Genomic DNA, 22,329 nt, shown 5'->3' on the forward strand with positions numbered 1-22,329 from the left:
TAAAATAAAAGGAGACGAAAAAAAGAGAAAAATTCCAATAAATAATGATTTTTTAAAAAACGAAGGTTTTATTTGAGTGGAGATTTAATTGAAAATAATAAATAATTATATTAACTATATTTTCAATTAAATGGAAGTTTGAAAACTATCGCTTAAAAATTTAATAACAATTGTCAAATTTAATTTGATAATTTAACGAAATTTAAGAATTTTTTTTTGTAATTAACAAACTAATTTATTTAGTTCATTGTCGGGGCTTCTTTGTAAAGGAACGTCATCATCGACATTTCTTCGTATTTTATCAGCTAGTAAAAATCGATGAATATACTCGGTGTCCTCTGTTGAATCAGTATCACTTGAAATCTCGAAAGCCTTTTTTATATAATTTTTACTTTCAACCGACATATACACCGGAAATTTAATATTAAAATCAATCAACAAATCTCCCCGTTCTTTAGGATTGTTGACAATTGGTAAACCCTCGCCTGTTATTTGTTTTTGATAATTAGGCCTAAATCAAAGAAATTGAAAAATAAATTAAATTTGATAAATGTCAATGTTAATTAATGCCTAAAGTAATTATTTATTTATTATAGATTTTTTATTTATTATAAAAAAAATTAAAATATTGAATTAAATATCAATTAAAATTACTAAATTGTTAATTAATTTATTTCTTTGAATTTTTACAGTGATAGTTTTACTGTAAATCAATTTACAGTAATTTTACTGCAAAATCATTTTCAGTAATTTTACTGCAAAATAATTTTTAGTAACTTTACTGTAAAATATTTTATTGTAATTTTGCTGCAAACAAATTTACAGTAAAATAATAATTAAAAATAATAAAAGTAAAATAATAATAATAATTTTACTGTAAAATAATATTTGCAGTAATTTTGCTGCAAAATAATTTACAGTAATTTTGCTAAAAAATAATTTACAGTAATTTTGCTAAAAAATAATTTACAGTAATTTTGCTAAAAAATAATTTACAGTAATTTTGCTGAAAAATAATTTACAGTAATTTTACTGTAAAATAATTTATAGTAATTTAACTGCAAAATAATATTTAAATACTAATTTTACTGTAAAATAATTTACATTAATTTCACTGTAAAATAATTTACATCAATTTTACTAAAAATAATTTACAGTAATTCTACTGTTAAATAATTTTCAGTACTTTTACTGGAAAATAATTTATAGTAAATTTTACTGAGAAATAATTTTTAGTACTTTTACTGTAAAATAATTTATAGTAAATTTAATTGGGAAATAATTTACATTCGTTTTACTGTAAAATATAATATTTATTGTAATTTTACTGGAAGACAATTTACAAGTAATTCAATTCTAATAATAATTGTAATTAATTGAATATTTAATTTGAAAATTATTAAGATCGACTTACGTAATTACTGATGTAATTGGAACCCTTAAAATTCGGTCATCGATTGTATGAACTGTGACTGTCAATCCAGTCAGAGCCTCCCGCAAAAAAACATTAACAGTCATAATAAGATTATTTCCATCTCTCTTAAATATTTCGTGTGGACGATCCTCGGTAATGAAAATTATGTCAGCTAAATTACATAAATACTTGTTTCATAAACATTTCTATTATTACATATCTTTTCAATTTTTTTTTTGAAAGCATTTTATTTTTACATTTTCTTCCAATTTTCTTTGAAAAAAATGTCTATAAATATTTTTTTTGTATTTTCTTTGAAAAAATTTATTTTATTTTTTCATTTTATGTATAAATAAATTATTATTTAATAATTAGATGAAAATTACTATTTATAACAATGGAAATAAAATTATTTTAATCAAAGTTAATAACCAATTACTTGTCTAAATAAATATCTACTTGGCTATAAAAATACCAAATATTTACTTCCATCAAATAAATAAATTGTATTTGAACCAATAATTTCAGTATTTGAAGCAAGACCATTTAACTAACTTTATAAAAATTATTTGTTAGAATTTTCTTTTTTTTAAATTTTTTATATATTTTTACATTTAAAAATTAATTTAATTCAAAATTTACTTATTGAATCTCTTCAATGAATAATAATTTACAAATAATAATTTTTTTTGAAAATTAAAAAAGGAAGATACAGAAAATTTTGTACCAGGAATTTTCGTTGGTCCTTGATCTCCCTGTTCTGGAAAAGCAATTTTAGTCCCAGATGGTAATCCGGGTTTGATGTGTATTGTAAGAATTTTTTCCTTTAACTCAGTGGTCGCTTTATCTTCGCCAACCAAGACATGTCTTTGTATTTTCATTTTCTTCAAACCACCGAAAAATATCTACAATTTTTTTTATTTAATACGAGAGAGGAGAAAGTAAACATTTTTCCACATTTGTTTACATTTATCTGGAGAAAAATGTTTTCCACAAAAAAAACTAGAAATAAATAATTGAAATAAATTAAATATCAATAAATAATTGAATCTTATACGAAATACTATATTTTGGAAAAATTTAATACAGTCGAACCTGTCGGAATGGAACTTTTAAAAAAAAATTTTGCATTCATCTAGAATTATTTTCGAGAATATTATAAAAATATAAAATCAAATTAGTTGTTTATTTATTTATATTCAAAATATACATTTGAAAAAAATTCTTTTAAAAATCTTTTACTGTAATAAAAAAAATCGAGTTGCATTCCGACAGGTTTTACTGTAAATAAATAATCACAACCTCGGATAAAGTCAGTGATAGAGGTTTTATTATAGGTTCTTCTTTACTCTTAATTTCACATTCTTCAGGTTTTTCCAAAGATTTTACGGGTTTCTTCGGTATGTCTAATAAATCTGCATAAGGACTCGTCGTTCCGAAAAATTCCCTTTTAATGCAAAAATTGTTATCAATAATTCTCTTTATTTAAATTACAAAAAATCATATTCCATAGAAAATTAATTATTTATATTCAGTAGAATATGGATTTTTTATTTTCTTTCCTTTTATATTCAATAGAATATAATTTTTTTATTTTCATTTCTTTTATAATCAGTATATAATATAAATTTTTTTTATTTTACTTTTTTTATATCCAATAGATTATGAATTTTTTAAATTAATAAGAAACTTATTTTTTCATTTTTTAAAGTTACTCTCTTCTCTAAATTTAAATTAGTAAAAATGTTTAATAATTTGAATTAGTGACCGACTTTTTGCTTTTGAATTGGGACATCGAATAAATTAGTAGATAAATTACTATTTATTAGTGAATTACTTTTTTGCTTTTGAATTACTAAATTTAACTAATATATAGTAATTTCTACCAATTTATTAGTAAAATTTACTAATTCAAAACCAAAAAGTCAATTACTGATTCTACTTAGTAAACATTTTTATTTATTCAAATTTAAAGATTATAATATTCCTTTTTTTTATTAATTTAATTTATTAATTTATTATTTATAATAAACGCAATAGTAAATTAACAAACAATATTAATTACAATAATAAAATGGAATAAAAAACAAAAGAATTGACAACAGTTTATTAATTATTAATTAATTATAGTAAATAATTATGAATTATTTCAAAAAATAGTAATAAATAATAATAAAAATAGATAAAATAATAATAAATAATTATATTTAATTAAAATACAAAAAAGGAAATTTTGTTACTATATTTAGAAAAAACAAAACCTGTATGTCTTTAAGGGTTCCCCATGAAAAGTGTAGGGTTGTATATAGCCTTCTGGTCCTGGCACACCTCCCTTTAAACCTTTCTCGCCATACTGATCATAAACTGCTCGTCTGAGAGGATCCGACAAGACGTCGTACGCTTCTGCAATCAAACCGAAAACAACCTCGACGCTTTTATCCTTTTGCCTCTCAGGATTATATTGAATGGCCAAACGTCTGAACCTGAATAGGAGGAATTTACCCACTTATTTTACGACAAAAACCAATTGCTTTCCTGATCTATATTATTATCTTCTCCGGCATTTCAAACAAGATTTCCATACACTAAAATAATTAAATTTTTAAAAATGGAAATTTTTTTTTTTTTAATTTTTTTTTTGAAAAATTTAATTAGTTATTAATATTTAATGGGATAAATATTTATTTACAAAATTTTTTATTTATGCTAAATAAATAGTATTTGGAAAATTTAATATCAATTCATATTTTTTTTAAATAAATAAATATTTAATGTAATAAATATTTATTTACAAACATTTTTATTTATCCCAATTAAGTGGTATTTACTTCAAATACTGAAATTAATAAGTTATTGGTTCAAATACCAAAATTATAGTTTTAAGATATAAAATTTATTTGCTTCAAATAAAAATTATTTGTTTCAAGTAAATATTTATTTTATAATAGACAAGTAATCGGTCATTTGAACCAAATACATTTTTTCCAGTGCGTTAATAATTATGAATAAATATAATAAATAAAATAATAAAAACCACTTGTGGGAATGTAGTCGTTTTATTATTTTACAATTTGATTATTTATTTCAATATATAAACGAGCAATAAATATAGTTAATTAATTTTTTATTTTAAAATGATAAATATTAACAGATCGATAAACAAATTAATGTAGTGAGAAAAAAATTTATTTGGTTTAAACAATGGATTATTTGTCTATTACATATTATTAAATAAATATTTATTTGTATCAAATAATTTTTAATTGAATTAATTAAATAATAATTCTCTTGTGTATTTATTTTCATATTTTATATATTTTTTTTACAAATTTATTCTAATTTATTTTTATCAATTCATTTATATTAATTGTTACTTTCAGTTTGTTTTCCTTTTTCTTTTTTTTTTTTTTTTTGTTAGATTGTTGTTATAGTTGTTATAGATTCTTTCATTTAGAATTTGGAACATTTTGGAAAATTCTAGCAGAAATTTTGTATAATCAAAAAGTTTGCCAATTTTTAATTTTGTAATTTTTATTCTTATTTTCTTTATTCTTATTTATATTTCTTTATACTAATAATAAATAAAAATAATAATTTATTATGAATTTTTAAATTATTTTAAATAATAATAATCTATATTAATAATCGTTGTATTCCAGTAAATCTGTTCGCAGTTTGATGTTAGTTGTTGATTTCTTTTTTGTTTCCTAACTTATTTTAATTTTTAATATTTTTCTCTTTAAATATTTTCAATTTTTAAAATTAATGTATTAAAAATCATTGAATTCCTGCAAAGAATCTTATCAAAAAATTTCAAGAGAATAATTAAATTCCTTTGAACTATTTTTTTATTTATGAAAATAATTGAATTCGCGCGATGAATTTTATTAAAATTTTAAAAAATCCTAATTAAATTCTTTTGAAGAATTTTTTTGAATTTTTTAAAAGTAAAATAGAGTTTCTTTAATAATTTTAATTGAAAATTTTGAAAGCAATTGAATTTTATGAAGAATAATTTTATTAAAATTGTGTTGAAAATAATTTTATTATTTATAAAAATAATTGAATTGTTCCGAAGAATTTATTAAAATTTTAGGAAATAAATTAATTTTATGTAAATATTTGAAAAAGAATTGAATTTTTGCAAGGAATTTTACTATTTATAAAAATAAATGAATTGATCGAAAACTTTATTAAAATTTTAGGAAAAATTGAATTGTTTTGAAGAATTTTATAGAAATATTTGAAAATAATTAAATTCTTTCGAGAAATTCAATTAAAGTTGTTTCGAAAATAATTGAATTTATTCAAATTTTTTTTACAAATATATTTAAAAATTACATTGAAAGTAATTTAATTTTCATATAGAATTTTTTTAAAAATATTTTGAGAATAATTGAATTATTTTTGAAGAATTTTAAATTCTTGTTGAAATTAAATTTTATGGAAATTTTTGAGAATAATTACATTTTTTCGTGTAATTCTATTTAAATTGGAATAAAAATATTTTAATATTCCTGCAAAGAAATTTTAATATTTATAAAAATAATTGGAATTGTTTCGAAGAATTTATTAAAATTTTAGGAAATAATTGAATTTTATGGAAATATTTGAATTCTGATGAGGAATTCAATTAAAATTGTTTTGAGAATAATTGAGTTCTTGTAAATAATTTTACTATTTATAAAAATAATTGAATTCTTTTTTTTTCAATTTAAAATTTTAAAAAATGTAAATTTAATAAAAATTAAATAATTATTATTCATTTCAATATTTATTTGATTACAATCAAGTAATCGATTTTTTTGGTTCAAATAATTCTTTCCTTTTTTTTTGCATAATTTATAATAGCAAATTTAATTATTTAAATTTATTGAGTCAAATTTATTTTATTTATTTAAATTTATTGATTTAATGTTTACTTAAATCTATTATCGAAAATAATTATCAAATATATTTATATAATGATCATCACACCATCAGTAATTATCACACCTTAAGATAAAAATCTCTTATTTTCTTCAAATTATTTCTATACTCTGTCATAAGTTAATTTTTTTTTAGAAGTTGCTAATTGATTCATTTATGTTTCCGAGAATTATTAATGTATGTTTTATATTTAAAAAAATGAATGAAAGTGTTATCGACTTAATGAGTATTTTATGTTTGAAATTAGAATATCGTTTTTCTAGGCGTGTTACTAATTTCTCAAGGCACCTGAAAAATCGGTCACCAGTTTAATTAAATTCGTCTACTTGATTCGTGTCATTTTCATAATTATGGTGTAGAAAATGAAAGGCGTGTCGTTGTAATTTTTCGAATTAAGTAATTATTTACGTCTTATACTTAAATTGCGATGGATCACGAACGTTTCTTGTTATATAGATTTGTTTACGAGATTATATATAAAATTTATAATATAATTTAGAGAGCCGAGAATTTTCTGTCCTTTAGAAGATAAAATAAAAACTTCTTTCTCATTTGAAATCTATTTTTTAGTTTTTTTTAATTTTATTTACATTTTTTCTTTTTATAATTTTTTTCCTTTTTGAATTTTTCCTTTTTTTCCTATTTTTATTTTTTCCCTTTGGAATTTTTCATTTTTTTATTTTTTATTTTCCTTTTTCAATTTTTTCCTTCTTTTCAATTTTTTATTTCTCGTTTTTAAATTTAATTTCAAATTAAAAATATAATAATTAAAGTAGAAAACGAAAATTGATAATAATAATAAATTTAATTTCAGTAATCGTAACATATTTTACGATTTTCCGCACTGGTTAATTTAATTTAAAAGGCAATAATGAAAGAAAAATGTTACAAATTCCTGGAAAAATAAATAAAAAAAAAAACTCACGCTTTTTGGATATCTGCCAATTGGCAATCTCTTCTTAAATTTAAAACACCATAATAATCGATACATTTTGGACATTCGTATGAATCTTCACAATACATTTCTTCCTTTTTTTGTCACTTTATTTCTTGTTATAAATCTGGGAAAAATATTTCTCGAGAAAGAAAGAAGAAATAAATTTTAGAAAATATTTTTTGAACAGTTGGCAAGAATGACAAAGAGAGGTGAAAAATTGACAAAATTTTGAGAAGTGACGACGCCTATGATGAAGCTTTTCAATTATTTGGCGATCGTCAACTGTTTCTTCTTTTTTTCGTCGAACCACAACAGTCGTATCGTTATCGTTGGATTGCAGTTTTTGTAGTGAAAGTAGTGTTACTATTGACAACGAAAATATTTGTTAAGATTTTTAGTTTTCTTCAACAACAACCACGTTGTCTTCATCGTGAAGAAATTAATTCTCTTTGTGGAATTTAATAATGTCCATTGTGATTGTTAGATATCAGTGATTATTCGACTCGTATAAAGAATCAAATTTTGTTTTTTTTTTCTTCTGTGAAATATGGAGGCTTTTGCTCTTGTTAAGAATTTCATCACGAAAGGTGAGAAATAATTTGTGCCTTTTTTCTAATTTCGTAAATTTTTTTTTAACGAAAAAAAATATTTTCAATAATTCGTATTCGCAATTTCTACTTTTCAGATGGAATAATTTTCATTTTTTACTTTTATTTGCTAGGGATTGTCATTTTCTACCATTTTATCTGTATTGTCATTATTCATTTTTTTTATTTTGACATTATTTGTATTTTATTCTTATTTTTGTTTTATTGTTAAATTATTATTTATTATTTCTGACACTATTAAATTATTTCCTTTGAATTAAAATTAAAACGTTACAATTAAGTATTTTACGATTGATTAAATTACGAATGCAAAAATTGAGAGGGATTTTTGAGTCAATAGTTGTTTGTAATTAATTTCTATTGTATTGATTATGAATTATTATCTGATAATAATATAACGTCATATTTTTTTATTTGGCAAATATTTTTCGAAAATTCACTCTTTTGTTTTTCAACAAAAAGTCCGTTTGTCAAAAATAAAAAGGCTTTCAAAACGAATGTTTTTTTTGAAAAACGATAATAGGTTCGTCCTTTATCTAAAATTTTTAATTTTAATTATTAACGACAGTGAAGTTCACAAAAGAAAAAAAATATTTTTCGAGCGTAAAACGGTCAAAATTTTTCGATTAAAATTTTTTGTTGTTGAAATTATTGGTGAAGAAGAAATTTTTATAAAAAATTCAAATAGAAAAATAAGGAACCAAATTTTTTGCTAATATAAAAAAATTAGTAAATAAATATTAAATTTGAAAAAAAGAGTTCAAAAAGATTTTTGCTAATACAAATATTTATTTTGTATACTAAAAAATGTTATATTTTCAAGAATTTTAATATAAATTCAATTATTTTAAACAATTTTGATGAAATTTTTTTTTAAAAAATCATTATTATTCAAAATTTTTAATAAAATTCCTTAAAAAAATCAATTATTTTCAAAAATTCAAATAAAATTCTTCGAAGCAATTTAATTATTTTTATAAATTAAGAAATTCTTCGAAACAACTCAATTATTTTTATAAATTAAAAAATTCTTTGAAACAATTCAATTATTTTTATGAATAAGAAAATTCTTCCCAAGAATTAAAATATTTTTATAATTAATAAAATCCTTAAAAGGAATTCAATTATTTTCATAAATTATTTTTAATAATATTCTTTAAATTCAATTATTTTTAAATGTTTTAATAAAAATTCAATTATTTTGAATAATTCTGATAAAAAATTCTGCGAAACAATTCAATTATTTTTAAAAATTATAAAATTCTTGGCCAGAATTGAATTATTTTTGCAAATAATAAAATTCTTTTGAGAAATTCAATTATTTTAAATACAATTTTAATAAAATTTCTAGGAAAAAATTCATTTATATTCATGATAATTTTAATAAAATTTCTCTAACAGGTTCAATTATTTTTAAAAATTGTGATAAAATTTTTCTAAACAATTCACTTGTTCTCAAAAGTTTTTAATAAAATTTAAAATTCTTTGTAAATTTCAATTATTTTAAAAATTTTCAATTAAAATTATTTTTAAAAATTACAATATTTTTATTACGAAATTTAGGGAAATTCTTAAAAAAAATTTAATTATTTATCAAAATCTTTAATAAAATTGTTTAAAGGAATTAAATTTTTTATGAATAATTTTAATATAATTTAATAGGAAAGTTGTTTATTAATAATAAACAAGATTATTTTAATAACTAGAAAAAAATCCTTTATAAAATTCAATTATTTTCAAAATTTTCAGTAAAAATTATTATAAAAAAATTTCATTATTTTAAAGAACTTTTAATAAAAATCTTGGCAAGAATAATTAAATTATTTTCAAAACAATTTTATTTACATTTTCTCGAAAGAATTCAATTATTTGAAAAAATGTTGATAAAATTCTTAAAATATATTCAATTAAATTCAAATTTTTTTATAAATTCTTTACAAGAATTCAATGATTTTCAGTAAATCAAAAATTTAATTATTTCTGAAAGTAATTAAATTCTTGAATAGAATTTTATTAAAACTTTTAAAAATAATTGAATCCCTGACAAAAAATTTATTATTTCTGCAAATAATTGATTTTTTGTAAAATTTTAAAATTAAAAAATAAGTAAATTTTTTAGAAGAATTTTATGAAAATTGTATTTAAAATAATTGTTATTCTTGGGGAAAATGTACTATTTATTGATATAATTGCTATTTTCGAAGAAATCATTTAAAAATGAAATTGAATATAAGTGAAATTCTGATAAAAATTTTATTATTTATATAAAAATAATTGAATTTTTTACGAAGTTTTTTATTATTTATAAATTGATTTTTTGCAAACAATTTCATTACATTTATTGAAAATAATTGAATTCTTCATAAAATTCAATTACTTTAAAAATTTTCAGTAAAAATTATTTTAAAAAACTCGACTATTTTCAAAAATATTGAAATAAATTCTTAAAAACAATAATTCAATTATTTTAAAGAATTTTAATAAAAATTTTGCCAAGAATTAAATTATTTTTAATACAACGATTATTAATATAGATGATAAATAATAATAAAAAAGTAAAGCAAAAGCAAAATTTATAATTTGTTCTTTTATTAAAAAAATAAATTTTGAATTTCAAAAAGAAATAAATTAATTTTGTTCAGAACTTCCAGTTCTGAACGAAATTAATTTATTTCTTTTCGAAATTCAAAATTTAGTTCAGAACTTTCAGTTTGAAATTCAAACATTTTTTTCTGAAATGATTGTGATTTTTTTGTAATAATTTTTTTTTTTTTCCATTAACAGTCTCGCAGGCGAATTCAGAAACATCGGAGGAAAATACCGATTCTGATGGATCGAATACCACACCAGTGAAGAAAGCGAGAGTCAAGTGTAGGAAAAAAAATTCTCCAACGACAAATGTGATTCAATCGGATCATTTAATTGGCATTTTGAGGGAGAGAAATTCGAATGTGAAAAATGATAAGGAAACGACGACAAAACGACAGCAAATACGCATTGAACCAAAGGCAAATAAGGGACCATTTGCGAAGGAAGTTTCGCCAAATTATGTTCAAGTGCAAGTGCACCAAGAGATACCAATCGACCGCAACTACACGACAGAGTTATGCAGCAGCAATGCGCCGGGAAAACAGAAAATTCCCAGGCCAGCAAATGCCTTTATGCTCTTTGCAAATGAGTGGAGAAAAAAACTTGCCCTTAAAAATCCTAAGGAATCTAACAAGGACATCAGCGTTAGGCAAGTTTCAATTTTTTTTTCTTTTTAATATTCACTTTCAATTTTTTCCCTTTCTTTTTCTTTTGTTGGATTTTTTTGGAAATAAAATTCCAGGAGAAATTTTATTTAATCAAAAAAAATTTTGTTAGGTATTTTTTATCTTTTAGGGGAAATTTTAATTTTTATCAAAAAGTTTGTATTTTTATTTTTAAATTCCGTTAATTTTTTATACTTAAAAAAATTTGGAACTTTTTTTGGTAATAGCCGGGAGTTTAATTGGACCGGGAAAAACCGGGAATAAGCCAGAAATTTTATGCCAAACCGGGAATTTTTTTACCAAATTAAAAACAGTTTTATTATTTTAATTTGTTGTTAAAAATTCGCTTTTTATTTCAATTTTTATAAATATTTATACTGTTCTCTAAATTTGAATAAAAAAATAATTAATTTGATAGTAAAAAATCAGTCACTCATTCAAATGTAGAATTTAAATAAATTTTTAAAAAATTATCGAATTAATAAAAATTTTGTGAAATTCAACTGAAAATAATTTAATTTGTTAAAGAATTTCATTAAAAACTTTTTAACAAATCAAATTTCCAAAGTATTTTAATTTAATAATTGATAAATAATTGAATTTTATAAAGAGTCACATTCTAATACATTCATGTTTCTTAGTACGAAGATTAATTATTAAAATTTTTATAAGTTAATTTAAAAAAAAAATTGCACATTTAAAATTTATTAATAAAATTGAATTTTTGCAAAGTTTTTTTGAAAATTCTGAAAAATTAGATTTTTTGAAATTTTTTAATTTTATTGTTTCAAGATAATTGAATTTTTATAAACAAATAATTGAAAATTTTTGAAATAATTGAAATACAATTAATACAATTTTAATCGAATTCCTCGAAAAATGTAATTATTATTCTTAAAATTTTTATTAAAATTCGTCGAAAGAATTCAATTATTTCTAGAAACTGTAAAAAAAATTCTTCTCCAAAATTCAATTACTTTCAAAAATTTTAATAAAATTCTACGCAAACATTTAATTATTTTCATAAAATATAATAACATTCTTTGGAAGGATTCAATTACTTTTATAAATAGGAAAATTCTTTGCAGAAATTCAATTAGTATCAATACATTTTAATAAAATTGAATTAATCAAGTTTTCAATTATAATTATGAACAGACGAGATTATTTAAAAGAATTCAAAAAATTGTTTGTTTAATTCAATTATTTTCCAAATTTTTAATTAAAATTATTAAAAAAACATTATTTTTAAAAAATTTAAAGAAACTCGTCAAAAGAATTTAATTATTTATAGAAACTATAATAAAAATTTTAGAAGCCATTTGTAGATTTATTTATCTTCGAAATCAAATAAATTTAAATTTGATGAGAAAAATAAACATGAAATTTTGTTGAACGAAATAGTAGACACCCTGAATTTTTTCCCTGATTCTTTTTAATTTTGATTTTTTTCTTTTGATTGATTTTTTATTTGTCTTCTTTTTTTGCAATTAAGTTTAGGAAAAATTTTGTTCAATTAGAAATATTTTTCAGGTATTTTTAATTTAAAATTCTGTTGTTTTGATGAGTTAAAAAAATTTGGAACGTATTCCAATTTTTTCCCTATATATTATTTTCGATTGATTTTTATTTTTTTCTTCTATACATTTTTTTAATTAGATTCTAGGAAAAATTTTGTTTAATCAAAAATATTTTTTAAGTATTTTTATCTTGTAGAAAAAATTTTATTGAATCAAAAAATTCATTAAGTTTTTTTATTATTAAATTCTGTTAAATTTTTATGCAAAAAGAATTTAAAAAGTTTGTCTCTATTTTTTTGTATTGTTAAACTTCTTTTTAATAAAATTCCAAGAGAAATTTTATTTATAATCAAAAAGTTTGTAAGGATTTTTAATTTTTGTTAATTATTTATATACAAAACAAATTTGAAACATTTTTCAATTTATTTTCTTTTTCTTCTTAATAACTTTGATTTTTTTCTTTTGATTAATAAATTTTGTTTAATTAAAAATATTTGTTAAGTATTTTCATTTTTTAAATTTGTTCTTTCTTTATGCTAAAAGAATTTGAAACGTTTTTCAATTTTTTCTCTTTTTCTTTTTGTATTTTTAGTCTTTTTTTAAAAAAATTCTGGGAGAAACTTTATTTAATCAAAAAGTCTGTCAAGTATTTTTTTTTAATTTAAAAACATTGTGAACGATCAAATGAACGAAATACTTTTAATATAAATATTTTCAAAAATTATTGACTGCAATAAAATCAAAAATGTAAATTAGGCAATTTTAAACTTTATAAATAATTCTTTTTAAACAGAAAGTATTATTAAAATATAATTTGAATCCGGAAATAAGTGAATAGATTTCGATCATTTTGAGCGTTAAAAATTTTGGAGACATATTATCTTTAATAACAAACTAAATAAAAAATTCTTTCTGCAAGAGAATATATGTTTAGTCTTTATTTTTTACAACCGGAATTTCGAGTGGTTAATGAAATGACAAAGGAATTCCGTCGCTTTTTAAATCGTTCATATATAAATATATATATTGTGCATAAAGTATGTATACGAGATTTTCTTTGATTTAGAAGAGCTTTATTTTTCTTTGACATCATGACGATTTCAAGAAACAAGAAACCTTTGGACTTTTGAAAAACAAAAGGTCTGCAAGCTAGTGTCACTGGCACCCTTTTGTTTTTTAGAACAAGGCACAGAGAACTTTTCTTCTATTTGTTTTATAAGTCTAATAAAGAATTTTTTGACATTTTTTTTCCACTTAAAACTATTAATTAAGAAATGATTTTTCGTTACATTCTTTTAAATTCATGTACATATATGTATATTATACTGATGACAATTTTATCAATTTTATTATAGATTGGGAGTTCTTTGGAAGAATATGTCTCAAGATGTTAAGGAGAAATATTTTGCTCTTGCTCGAGAAGTTGATGCCGAACACAAGAGGAAATATCCCGGTGAGTTTTTTTTCTGCAAACATGATAATAATATTCACAGTAAAAAAAAAGTCTGACTCCGTTTACACCTTAAATTCAGCCCATGTATTTCACATAAGTCTGTCCTTGTTTAACGGGGCTGACTCCGTTTACATCTTAAATTCAGCCTCAAAAATAGGCTGAAAGTAAAACTTTTTTTTTAGTGTGTTAATAAAATTTATATATTTCTTTAATTTAAACATATAAAGGGACTACAAAATTTTCCTTTCGTACAAAATAGTTTATTTATTTATTTTTTTTAATTCTAATAATTTTATGAGCTGATAATCACCTAATTTGTTGCTGGGATGTTGCTGAACAATATCCCGAAGAATAGAAAAATTTATTTATAATTTTAAGTAGTAGGAGATCCACCCGTACGCTATAACAGACAATCAAAATTTTGGGAAGAAGATCATTTAAATTTTTATTTTCTAAATCTAATAATTTTTATTAGCTGAAAATCATTGAAATTGTTGCTAAGATGTTGCTGAACAACATCCTAAAGGATTCTATCTTATTTTATCTTTTTAGCAGATAGTCAGTCCAAAGCTTAAACTACTAGACAATATTAGACACTACTCTGCTTCCTATTTGTATTACAAATATATTTTTAGTGTAATATGTTTTCAATAAGAGGAAATGTACTTCTTTGGTGTGGATATAACTTTGCGAATAGTGTGGAGTAATCTTTTTCTATTCTACTCCCAGTAATAAATTTCAACGCTTATAGGGTTTTATGGTTCCACTGCTTTGATTCCGAAAATGTACGACTTAAAGAACTGAGTAAAATTATTCTGGCACCTTTGTTTAAATTTTAGGTTTATTTTGGACTTGAAAGTTTTCCAATCTCAACAATTTGGGATTGTTGCACTAACAAAATCATTTCAGATGCTTGTCGTGACAAGAAATAATTAGTTGCTCTCTATTTTTTCTGAAAAAGTAAACTTATCCTTTTGTGACATCTTCTTAGGAGTGGACTCCCATTCCAATTATGATAAATCTGTTTCTTTCTGGTAAAGTTTCAATCTGGATTTTAATATCATCCTTTTGGGAGTGAATTCCTATTCCAATTATAATAATAGTTCTGCTTTTTTGCATAGTGGAGTGGACTTCGTCTAATTTAAAGTTTTGAGGATAAAACTTTGAAAGACTTTTCTCACGATTTTGATGATTAGTTGCTCTCCATATTTTTTCTGAAAAAGTGTATTTCCATAATGACATCTTCTTTCGAAAGGATCCCATTCAAATTTTGATAAATGTGCTTCATCGTAGTTAAATTTCACTCCTAGTAAAGTTCAACTCATTCTTTTTTCTTTTTTCTTTGCCTCATAAACTATGAAACTACCACGAATTCTAATAAAAAACCTTCAAAATTTTTTTCTATTTCTTTTCTGACCAGAATGAATTTTTTAATATTATTTCACTTTTTCAAAAGTTTTAATGCAATTATCTTGATAAATAACAAAATTCTTTACAAAAATTCAATTGTTTTTAGAAATTTGAACGAATATCTCGTCAAGAATTCAATTATCTTTATAAAAAGCAAAATTTTTCGCCTAGAATTCAATAATTTTCAAAAATTAAAATAAAATTCTTTGCAAAATTTCAATTATTTTCAAAACTTTTTCGCAATTCAATGATTTTCAATATTTACTATTTTCATAAAATTTATCAAACAATTTAATTATTGAAAACATGTTTGATACAATTCTACGTAAACATTCAATTATTTTTATAAATTATTATTTAAATGCTTCCCAGGAATTCAATTATTTAAAAAAATTTGAATAAAATTCTTCAAAAAGTTTTCAATTATTTTCAAACATTGTTATACGAAATTCTTTAATTTGATAAATTTCAGTCAAATTTAAATGAAATTCCTTAACAGAAATTAATTATTTGCAAAAGTTGTTAATAAAATTCTTTGTAAAAATTAAATTCTAAGAAACATTCAGTTATTGAATAAATTATTTTTTTTTGTATTTAAATAATTGAATTCTCGTAGAATTTTCTAATAAAAATTGGTTTAAAAATTAATAATTTCAGTTCAAATTTTAGATAATAATTAAATATTAAAAGCTTTAGGAGGAAATATTTAGAAATAATTGAATTTTGGAGTTACAAATGATTCCAGAAATTCAATTATTTTCAAAAGTTATAAAAATTCTTCGCAGAATTTGAATGTTCGAAAATTTAAAAAAAATTCTCGTCAAAATTTCAATTATATCTTTATAAATAATAAAATTCTTCATTGAAATTCAATTATTTTTAAAAATTTTAATAAAATTTTTGGCAAAGTTTTTAAGGAATTCAATTATTTACAAAATTTTTAATAAATTTATTCGAAGTAATTCAATTATTTTCATAAGTAATAAAATTTTTACAGAAATTCAATTATTTAAAAATACAAAATTTCATATAATTTTTCGAAAAATATAAATTATTTAAAAAGATTTTTATAAAATTCGTTACTAGAATTCAATTATTTAAAAAAATTTAACAAAAAGTTATTTTCAAGAATTCAATTATTTTTATAAATAGGTAATAAAATTCTTCACCGAAATTCAATTATTTTTATAAACTTGAATAAAATTCGTTGCAATAATTTAATTATTTATATAAATAATAAAATTCTTCACAGAAATTCAATTATGTTCAAAAATTAAAAAAAATACAATTAATACAACTTTAATCGAATTCCTCGAAAAATGTAATTATTCTTAAAAATTTTATTAAAATTTGTCAAAAGAATTCAATTATTTAAAAATTTGTTTATAAAAATTCTTTACTGAGAATTCAATTTTAACAAACATTCCATGATTCAATAAATTATTTATTTCTTAATTTAAATAATTGAATTCTTCTAGAATTTTCTAATAAAAATTTATTTAAAAATGCATTACCGAATAATCGATTTATTATTATTTATAAAAAGAATTGAATTATTGCAACGAATTTTATTATATTTTTTTTTAAATAATTGGATTTTTTTGAGAAATTTTATTACTTGTAAAAATAATTGAATTCTTGCGAAGGATTTTATTAGAATTTTTGTAAATAATTCACTTTTTTTTTTGAAAAATTTTATGATAATTTAAATTAAATTACAAAACATGAAGAGGACGATTACTCCGAGTCTTCGACTCGGAGTAATCGTCCTCTTCATGTTTTGTAATAATATTCTTATATAAGTTGTTGAATTTCAAACTGGTTTGAATTTGAATGTTTTGAAGAATTTTAATTCCTACAGAAAAATAATAATGATTAAATATTTATTTAAAAAAAAAGTTGTTGATGTTTTCGAATAATTTTAATTTTAGTTTTAATAATTTTTTTTCGAATTTTTTTAAAGAAATTTATAAATAAATGTATTAGGACATTTTTCTTAGCATCTAATCATTTTTAGAGTGAATCAGAATATTCTTTTTTGTTGAGGGAAAAAGTTAAAATTTTTTCTGGAAATTAGAGAAAAACGAAATTAAATTTTTGTGGCAACCGTGGTTTAGCAATCAGACCCAAACTACAGGAATTAATCTAAATATTTAGTATAGTCGGTATTAATTTTTCGGATTTGATTTTTCTCCGCATGCGTTTTTTTTTATAAAAAAGAAGGAATCCTTTAGAGGTACATTTTCTGTGAACGAAGAAATTTGTTTTGAAAATTGTAATAATTTTTCCTCCTGTCACTCTTCAGCAGCGAAATGAAGTTTTCCTCTAGACTAAGAAGTCCATATCAATTGAAGCGAAATGTTCCACTTTTATTGGTGTGAAATTTCACTCAAACCGGATCGAAATTGCACTTGTTTCAAGTAGATTCATCACTGTGATTGAAGTATCTCAATTTTCTCTCTCTCTCTCTCTCTCTCTCTCTCTCTCTCTCTCTCTCTCTCCCTCTGTCTCTCTCTTTCTCTCTCTTGAAGAAAAGTGAAAACACTCTCGAGAGGGAAGTTAGAGAAAGACCGCATCAAGTATAGAGAGTGAAAGTAAAACGCACTCTCTTGTGTGATATACCCATGAAATGGATAATTTTTTCTGTTTTTTTTTATTTTTTGCTCAAACACGCGAATTTGTTTGAATTCATGAGACTATAGAAATTGTCAAAGGCAATGTCTCTCACGTTTCGTTCAACATTTTTAACCGCTTCACCAATGCAGACCAAAATCAATACGGGGCTCCCTATATCAGCAGCCGCACGGCTAAGGCGTGTACAAGGTAAAAGCTCGGCAGACAGCAGCAACGATTCTTTTCGAAACGTTGCTCTGTTGATTCGTCTGGCGACGCATGTTAAACCCATGATTAAATCAATATTTATAGGACCCACCGTTCAAAATTAGTTTCACATGATTAGTCTCTGTTGCAGCCTCACGAAGGCGATGAAGGGAATCGATTGGTGTAATTACGCGAAGCTTGACGCTCTCTTCTCAACTTGATGCGAGTCATCGACTCTGCGCGCGATACTGAAAACGCTATCGATCCCCCTCTCATGCAAAACTTTTCTGTTCTGCAAAAAAAAAAAAAAATCCCCTAAATTTTCTGTCCCTTTCAAAGAGAATTATAAACTAAGGTTTAAAATTACAAAATTTGGATGAAAATGAATCAATTTATTCATATACTGAAACAAGAATAAAAATTTTTATTCCTCCTTTTGGTTGTCAGGAAAAGAAATTTAATCGCGCGAGGGAAAAATATTTGCCGCATATATACGATCCTTGTTATCTAATTGTTTCTGACGTATTGAACAATAGGAAAAATCACCGTGTCGATCCGAAATTAATGGACTTGAGGATTTTCAGCAACCCTCTTTTGATACCCCTTTGCTTTCATCAAGAGCAAAATTGCCGTGTTGTCAACAGGGGTGAGAACTGATCAAAGGGGTTGCAATGAATCAGTCATTATTTCAATGAATGGTTGTATATATATGCGTGACACTCGTGCCTTTCCTGTCAAACTGTTCATCATCACAGAGATTCAATTTTTTTTCTTTTCGGGCTTTTCCATTATTCCCCGGAAAATACTTGGATTCGGTCAATTTTCGGTCTAATTCATTATTGATTGGTAAATGAAGTACTTTAAAATTTTGATTTTTGGAAATTATTCTTTGATGTTCTTTTTTAATGTTGTTTCTTGTTGTTGTTATTGAATGTTGAATGTTCTTTTTGAATTTGAATTACAGTAAAACCTTGATTAGCCGAATCTTTGTTATCTAAATATTCTCTTATCCTAACTTTTTTTTTTATCCAAACTTTTTCGACATCTTAAACTCAAAATTAAATTTTTAATGTGCAAAAACTGAAAAAATCATTTATCCATATAATTTTAAACGAAAATATTTGTAATTTCTATTATCCGAACTTTCGGTTATGCGAACCAGGTTCTGTCCGAATTAGTTCGGAAAATATCGATGTTCTACTGTAATTAAATAATTACTAAACTTAATTTTCGTTTTGGATTGAAACCTCATTTTTAATTCAAAAAATGAACTTTTAAATCTGTCGTTACAAAAATCTGAAATTTCGAATTGTACTTGAACTTTTTTTACCTTAAAAACTTTTGAATCACAATGAATTTTCAAAAAATACCTTTATAAAAATCAAGGTATTGTTTTCAAATTCATTGTGATTCAAAAGTTTATTTCAGTAAATAAAATTTAATTTAATTAAAATCATTAAATTAGAATAACTTTCTTAATGTTATTTAGTAAAATTATCTTAGAAAAGTATTTGTAATTATACAAAAAAAAAAATAAATAAAAAAATATACAATTTTAGGAAGTAATTGATTTTTCTAAGGTTATTTGAATAACATTTTTTGAAAATTTCAACTGCTGTGAAGAAATGAATGCTTAATATTTATTTAAAAAAATATTGAAGTATTAAAAGAATTTTGTTTAAAATTCTAAAATACTTTAATTAAATTTTTTATAGAGATACTTGAATTTAAAAAAAAAATTATTAAAGAATTATAAAATTGGTTGAAATTTTTGTGTAATTGATGTGAAAATAATTAAATTTATTAATGAATTTCATTGGAGATTTTTAAAACAAATTAAATGATCAAAGAATTTTAATTTGATAATAATTGGTAAATGATTGAATTTTACAAAGGGTCAAAATCCAATATATTCATGTTTATAGAAATATAATAAGTAGCAGTATTGTATTCAAATTGCATATAAAAAATCATTTAATTTCAAAAGCGTTACAATTAAACTTTTTATTAATTATTTCATTGTTATAACAAAAAAAATTTACCTTAAAATTGACGTTTCGAAAAATTTTATCTAAAATTCTGAAGAATTAAATACTTAAAATATTACAGTTCTATTTTTTTAAAGATAAATTTAAATAAATAAAATTAGGCCTTTAAAATATTTCAATTCTATTCTTTAAAGATAATTGAATGTTTATAAACAAGTAATCGAACATTTTTGAAATAATTTCAAATTTTCTAAGACTTCATTAAAAATAATTGAATTTATTTAAAATGAATTTTATTGAAATTTTTCAAAATAATCGAGAGAAGTTAACTACAGTAAATAATTTTATTTTTAAAACAGACAGACAACCTTAAAGTTTTAAAATTGAATTTTCCCTTCTAAAAATTATTTTTTCTATAATTAAGCTCCCTCTGAGTTTTTTTTTCATAAAGCTGAGGGAAAAAAATCAAAATTCTGCCTGGAAATCAGAGGAAATTCAGTGGAAGAACAAAATAAAATTTTTATGGCAACCCTAAGCCATTTACAATTTGTATTATCCGAAATTTCGGTCATCCGAACCAGAGTCTGCCCGAAGTAATTCGGATAATCGACGTCGCACTGTAATTAAAAAATAATTACTTAACTTAGTGTAATTTTCTACTGAACTTGAATTTTTAATTTGAAAATTTCAACTTTAATTTTGTGCTGACATTTTTGAAATGTAAATTACTCTTTTAGATTGAATCCATTTATATTATATTGCATATATGTTATTTCGCGGAGGTGTTTCTCCGTAAATGAATGAATTACTTTTCCATTGACTGAAATAATTAATAAACGCTCTCTCCCATTATCACATATGGATAACCACTGTGATTAGTTCTCTTCCGTGTCGATGCACACATGTGACCTCACTAACCCAATTTACCGTTTGAATCAGTCAGGTAATATCGTTTGCTGCAATAAAAAAAAAGAGAAAGAAAGAAAGAACCTTGAAAAGTGGAAAATTTCTTTTTATTCCTATCGACGAAATTGCCTATCATTGAAGGAGAATTTCGCAGAGCCAGATGCAAAAAGGATGCACTCGTCTGGAATCTGCGAGAGTCTGTAACAATATCTTGGTAACAAGGTAACATAAGCGACTCCGATCAGTAGAAGGAACATAGCGACGGTTGACAGGGTGTGACGTAGAGAGGGTGGAAAGGGGAATGGTTGAGAAAGGGAGCTTAACAGAGGGTGGAGAAGGTGGGAGAGGGAATATTCTCGCGGAGGTTGCCGGGTGAGTGACGGGGGTCGGGGACCAGAGGTATTGATTGCGACGCGACTCCACGGTTCTGCCACGCACCTTTCTCTCTCTTTCTCTTTCACACACCACTTACTCCCATCTCTCTCTCTCTCTTTTACATCAACGCCGGGAAATACTCCACGACATGTGCACCCTGCACCTGCATCGACATCCTCGCCAATACTGCTCTTCTTCCTCAACTCAACACCCTCAGAGAAAGCAAACTGTCCGGAAAAGGAGGATCTAGCAGACAAATGATACGTGAGATAGAGAGGCAGCAGGTCTTCTCTGCGATGAAAAAAGTCTCTGAAAACTCGAATCAAAAATAGAAGACGAAAACTACAACCATTGAAAATAGCAGAGAAGAAACTGAAAAACTTTCCCATTTTTTGGATCAGATTTTGAGGGGAAATTCGGTTAGAGATGTCATTGTTAGAAGAATGAATGGATTTTATTTATTCATTCGTGTCATTGTTCTGAATTACTGCTATTGAACGTATTGATATCAATTTCTGTTGGAACTATCCTGAAACAATTTGGAACTTCAACCAACTAAAGCTATTTCTATCATTTTGAATTACCATCATCTTCGAATTTCATTATCATCCGAAACTAGCATAATTACAATCTGTCACTACATCTGAAATTAATACTCCCAAGCTGAACTGTTGCAGTGAAAAGAAGAACTAATCTCCGAACATGAACTATTACA

At 22.8% G+C, this 22,329-nt stretch overlaps 2 protein-coding genes across 2 annotated transcripts in view; one reads left to right on the forward strand and one right to left on the reverse strand.

The window, feature by feature from the left end:
* Window positions 1-209: 209 nt before the first annotated feature.
* Window positions 210-7,366, reverse strand: LOC122507813 (dnaJ homolog subfamily B member 13-like). Its single transcript, XM_043620736.1, has 6 exons — window positions 7,269-7,366; window positions 3,676-3,897; window positions 2,717-2,861; window positions 2,142-2,319; window positions 1,415-1,586; window positions 210-511 (listed from the first exon to the last, which is right to left on the reverse strand). Exons 1-6 carry the CDS (start codon window positions 7,364-7,366, stop codon window positions 223-225), a joined length of 1,104 nt encoding a protein of 367 aa, XP_043476671.1. The 3' UTR covers window positions 210-222.
* Window positions 7,367-7,827: 461 nt separating this feature from the next.
* Window positions 7,828-22,329, forward strand: part of LOC122507814 — a 52,300-nt gene continuing 37,798 nt past the window's right edge. The window contains exons 1-3 of the mRNA XM_043620737.1: window positions 7,828-7,867; window positions 10,673-11,126; window positions 14,018-14,115. Coding sequence (XP_043476672.1) covers window positions 7,828-7,867; window positions 10,673-11,126; window positions 14,018-14,115 — 592 coding nt within the window. The remainder of the gene's footprint in view (window positions 7,868-10,672; window positions 11,127-14,017; window positions 14,116-22,329) is intronic.

The sequence above is a fragment of the Leptopilina heterotoma genome, unplaced genomic scaffold (genome assembly GCF_015476425.1).
Source record: "Leptopilina heterotoma isolate Lh14 unplaced genomic scaffold, ASM1547642v1 Lhet_51, whole genome shotgun sequence".
NCBI classification, from domain to species: Eukaryota; Metazoa; Arthropoda; class Insecta; order Hymenoptera; family Figitidae; genus Leptopilina; species Leptopilina heterotoma.

Excerpts from the sequence above, each read along its gene's own strand:
- LOC122507813 (XM_043620736.1), bottom strand. The coding sequence starts at position 7,366 with ATGTATTGTGAAGATTCATACGAATGTCCAAAATGTATCGATTATTAT. Across the intron at positions 2,862-3,675 it reads GAACCCTTAAAGACATACAG|GGAATTTTTCGGAACGACGA; the intron begins GTTTTGTTTTTT and ends TTGCATTAAAAG. Across the intron at positions 1,587-2,141 it reads AGGACCAACGAAAATTCCTG|CTGACATAATTTTCATTACC; the intron begins GTACAAAATTTT and ends TATGTAATTTAG.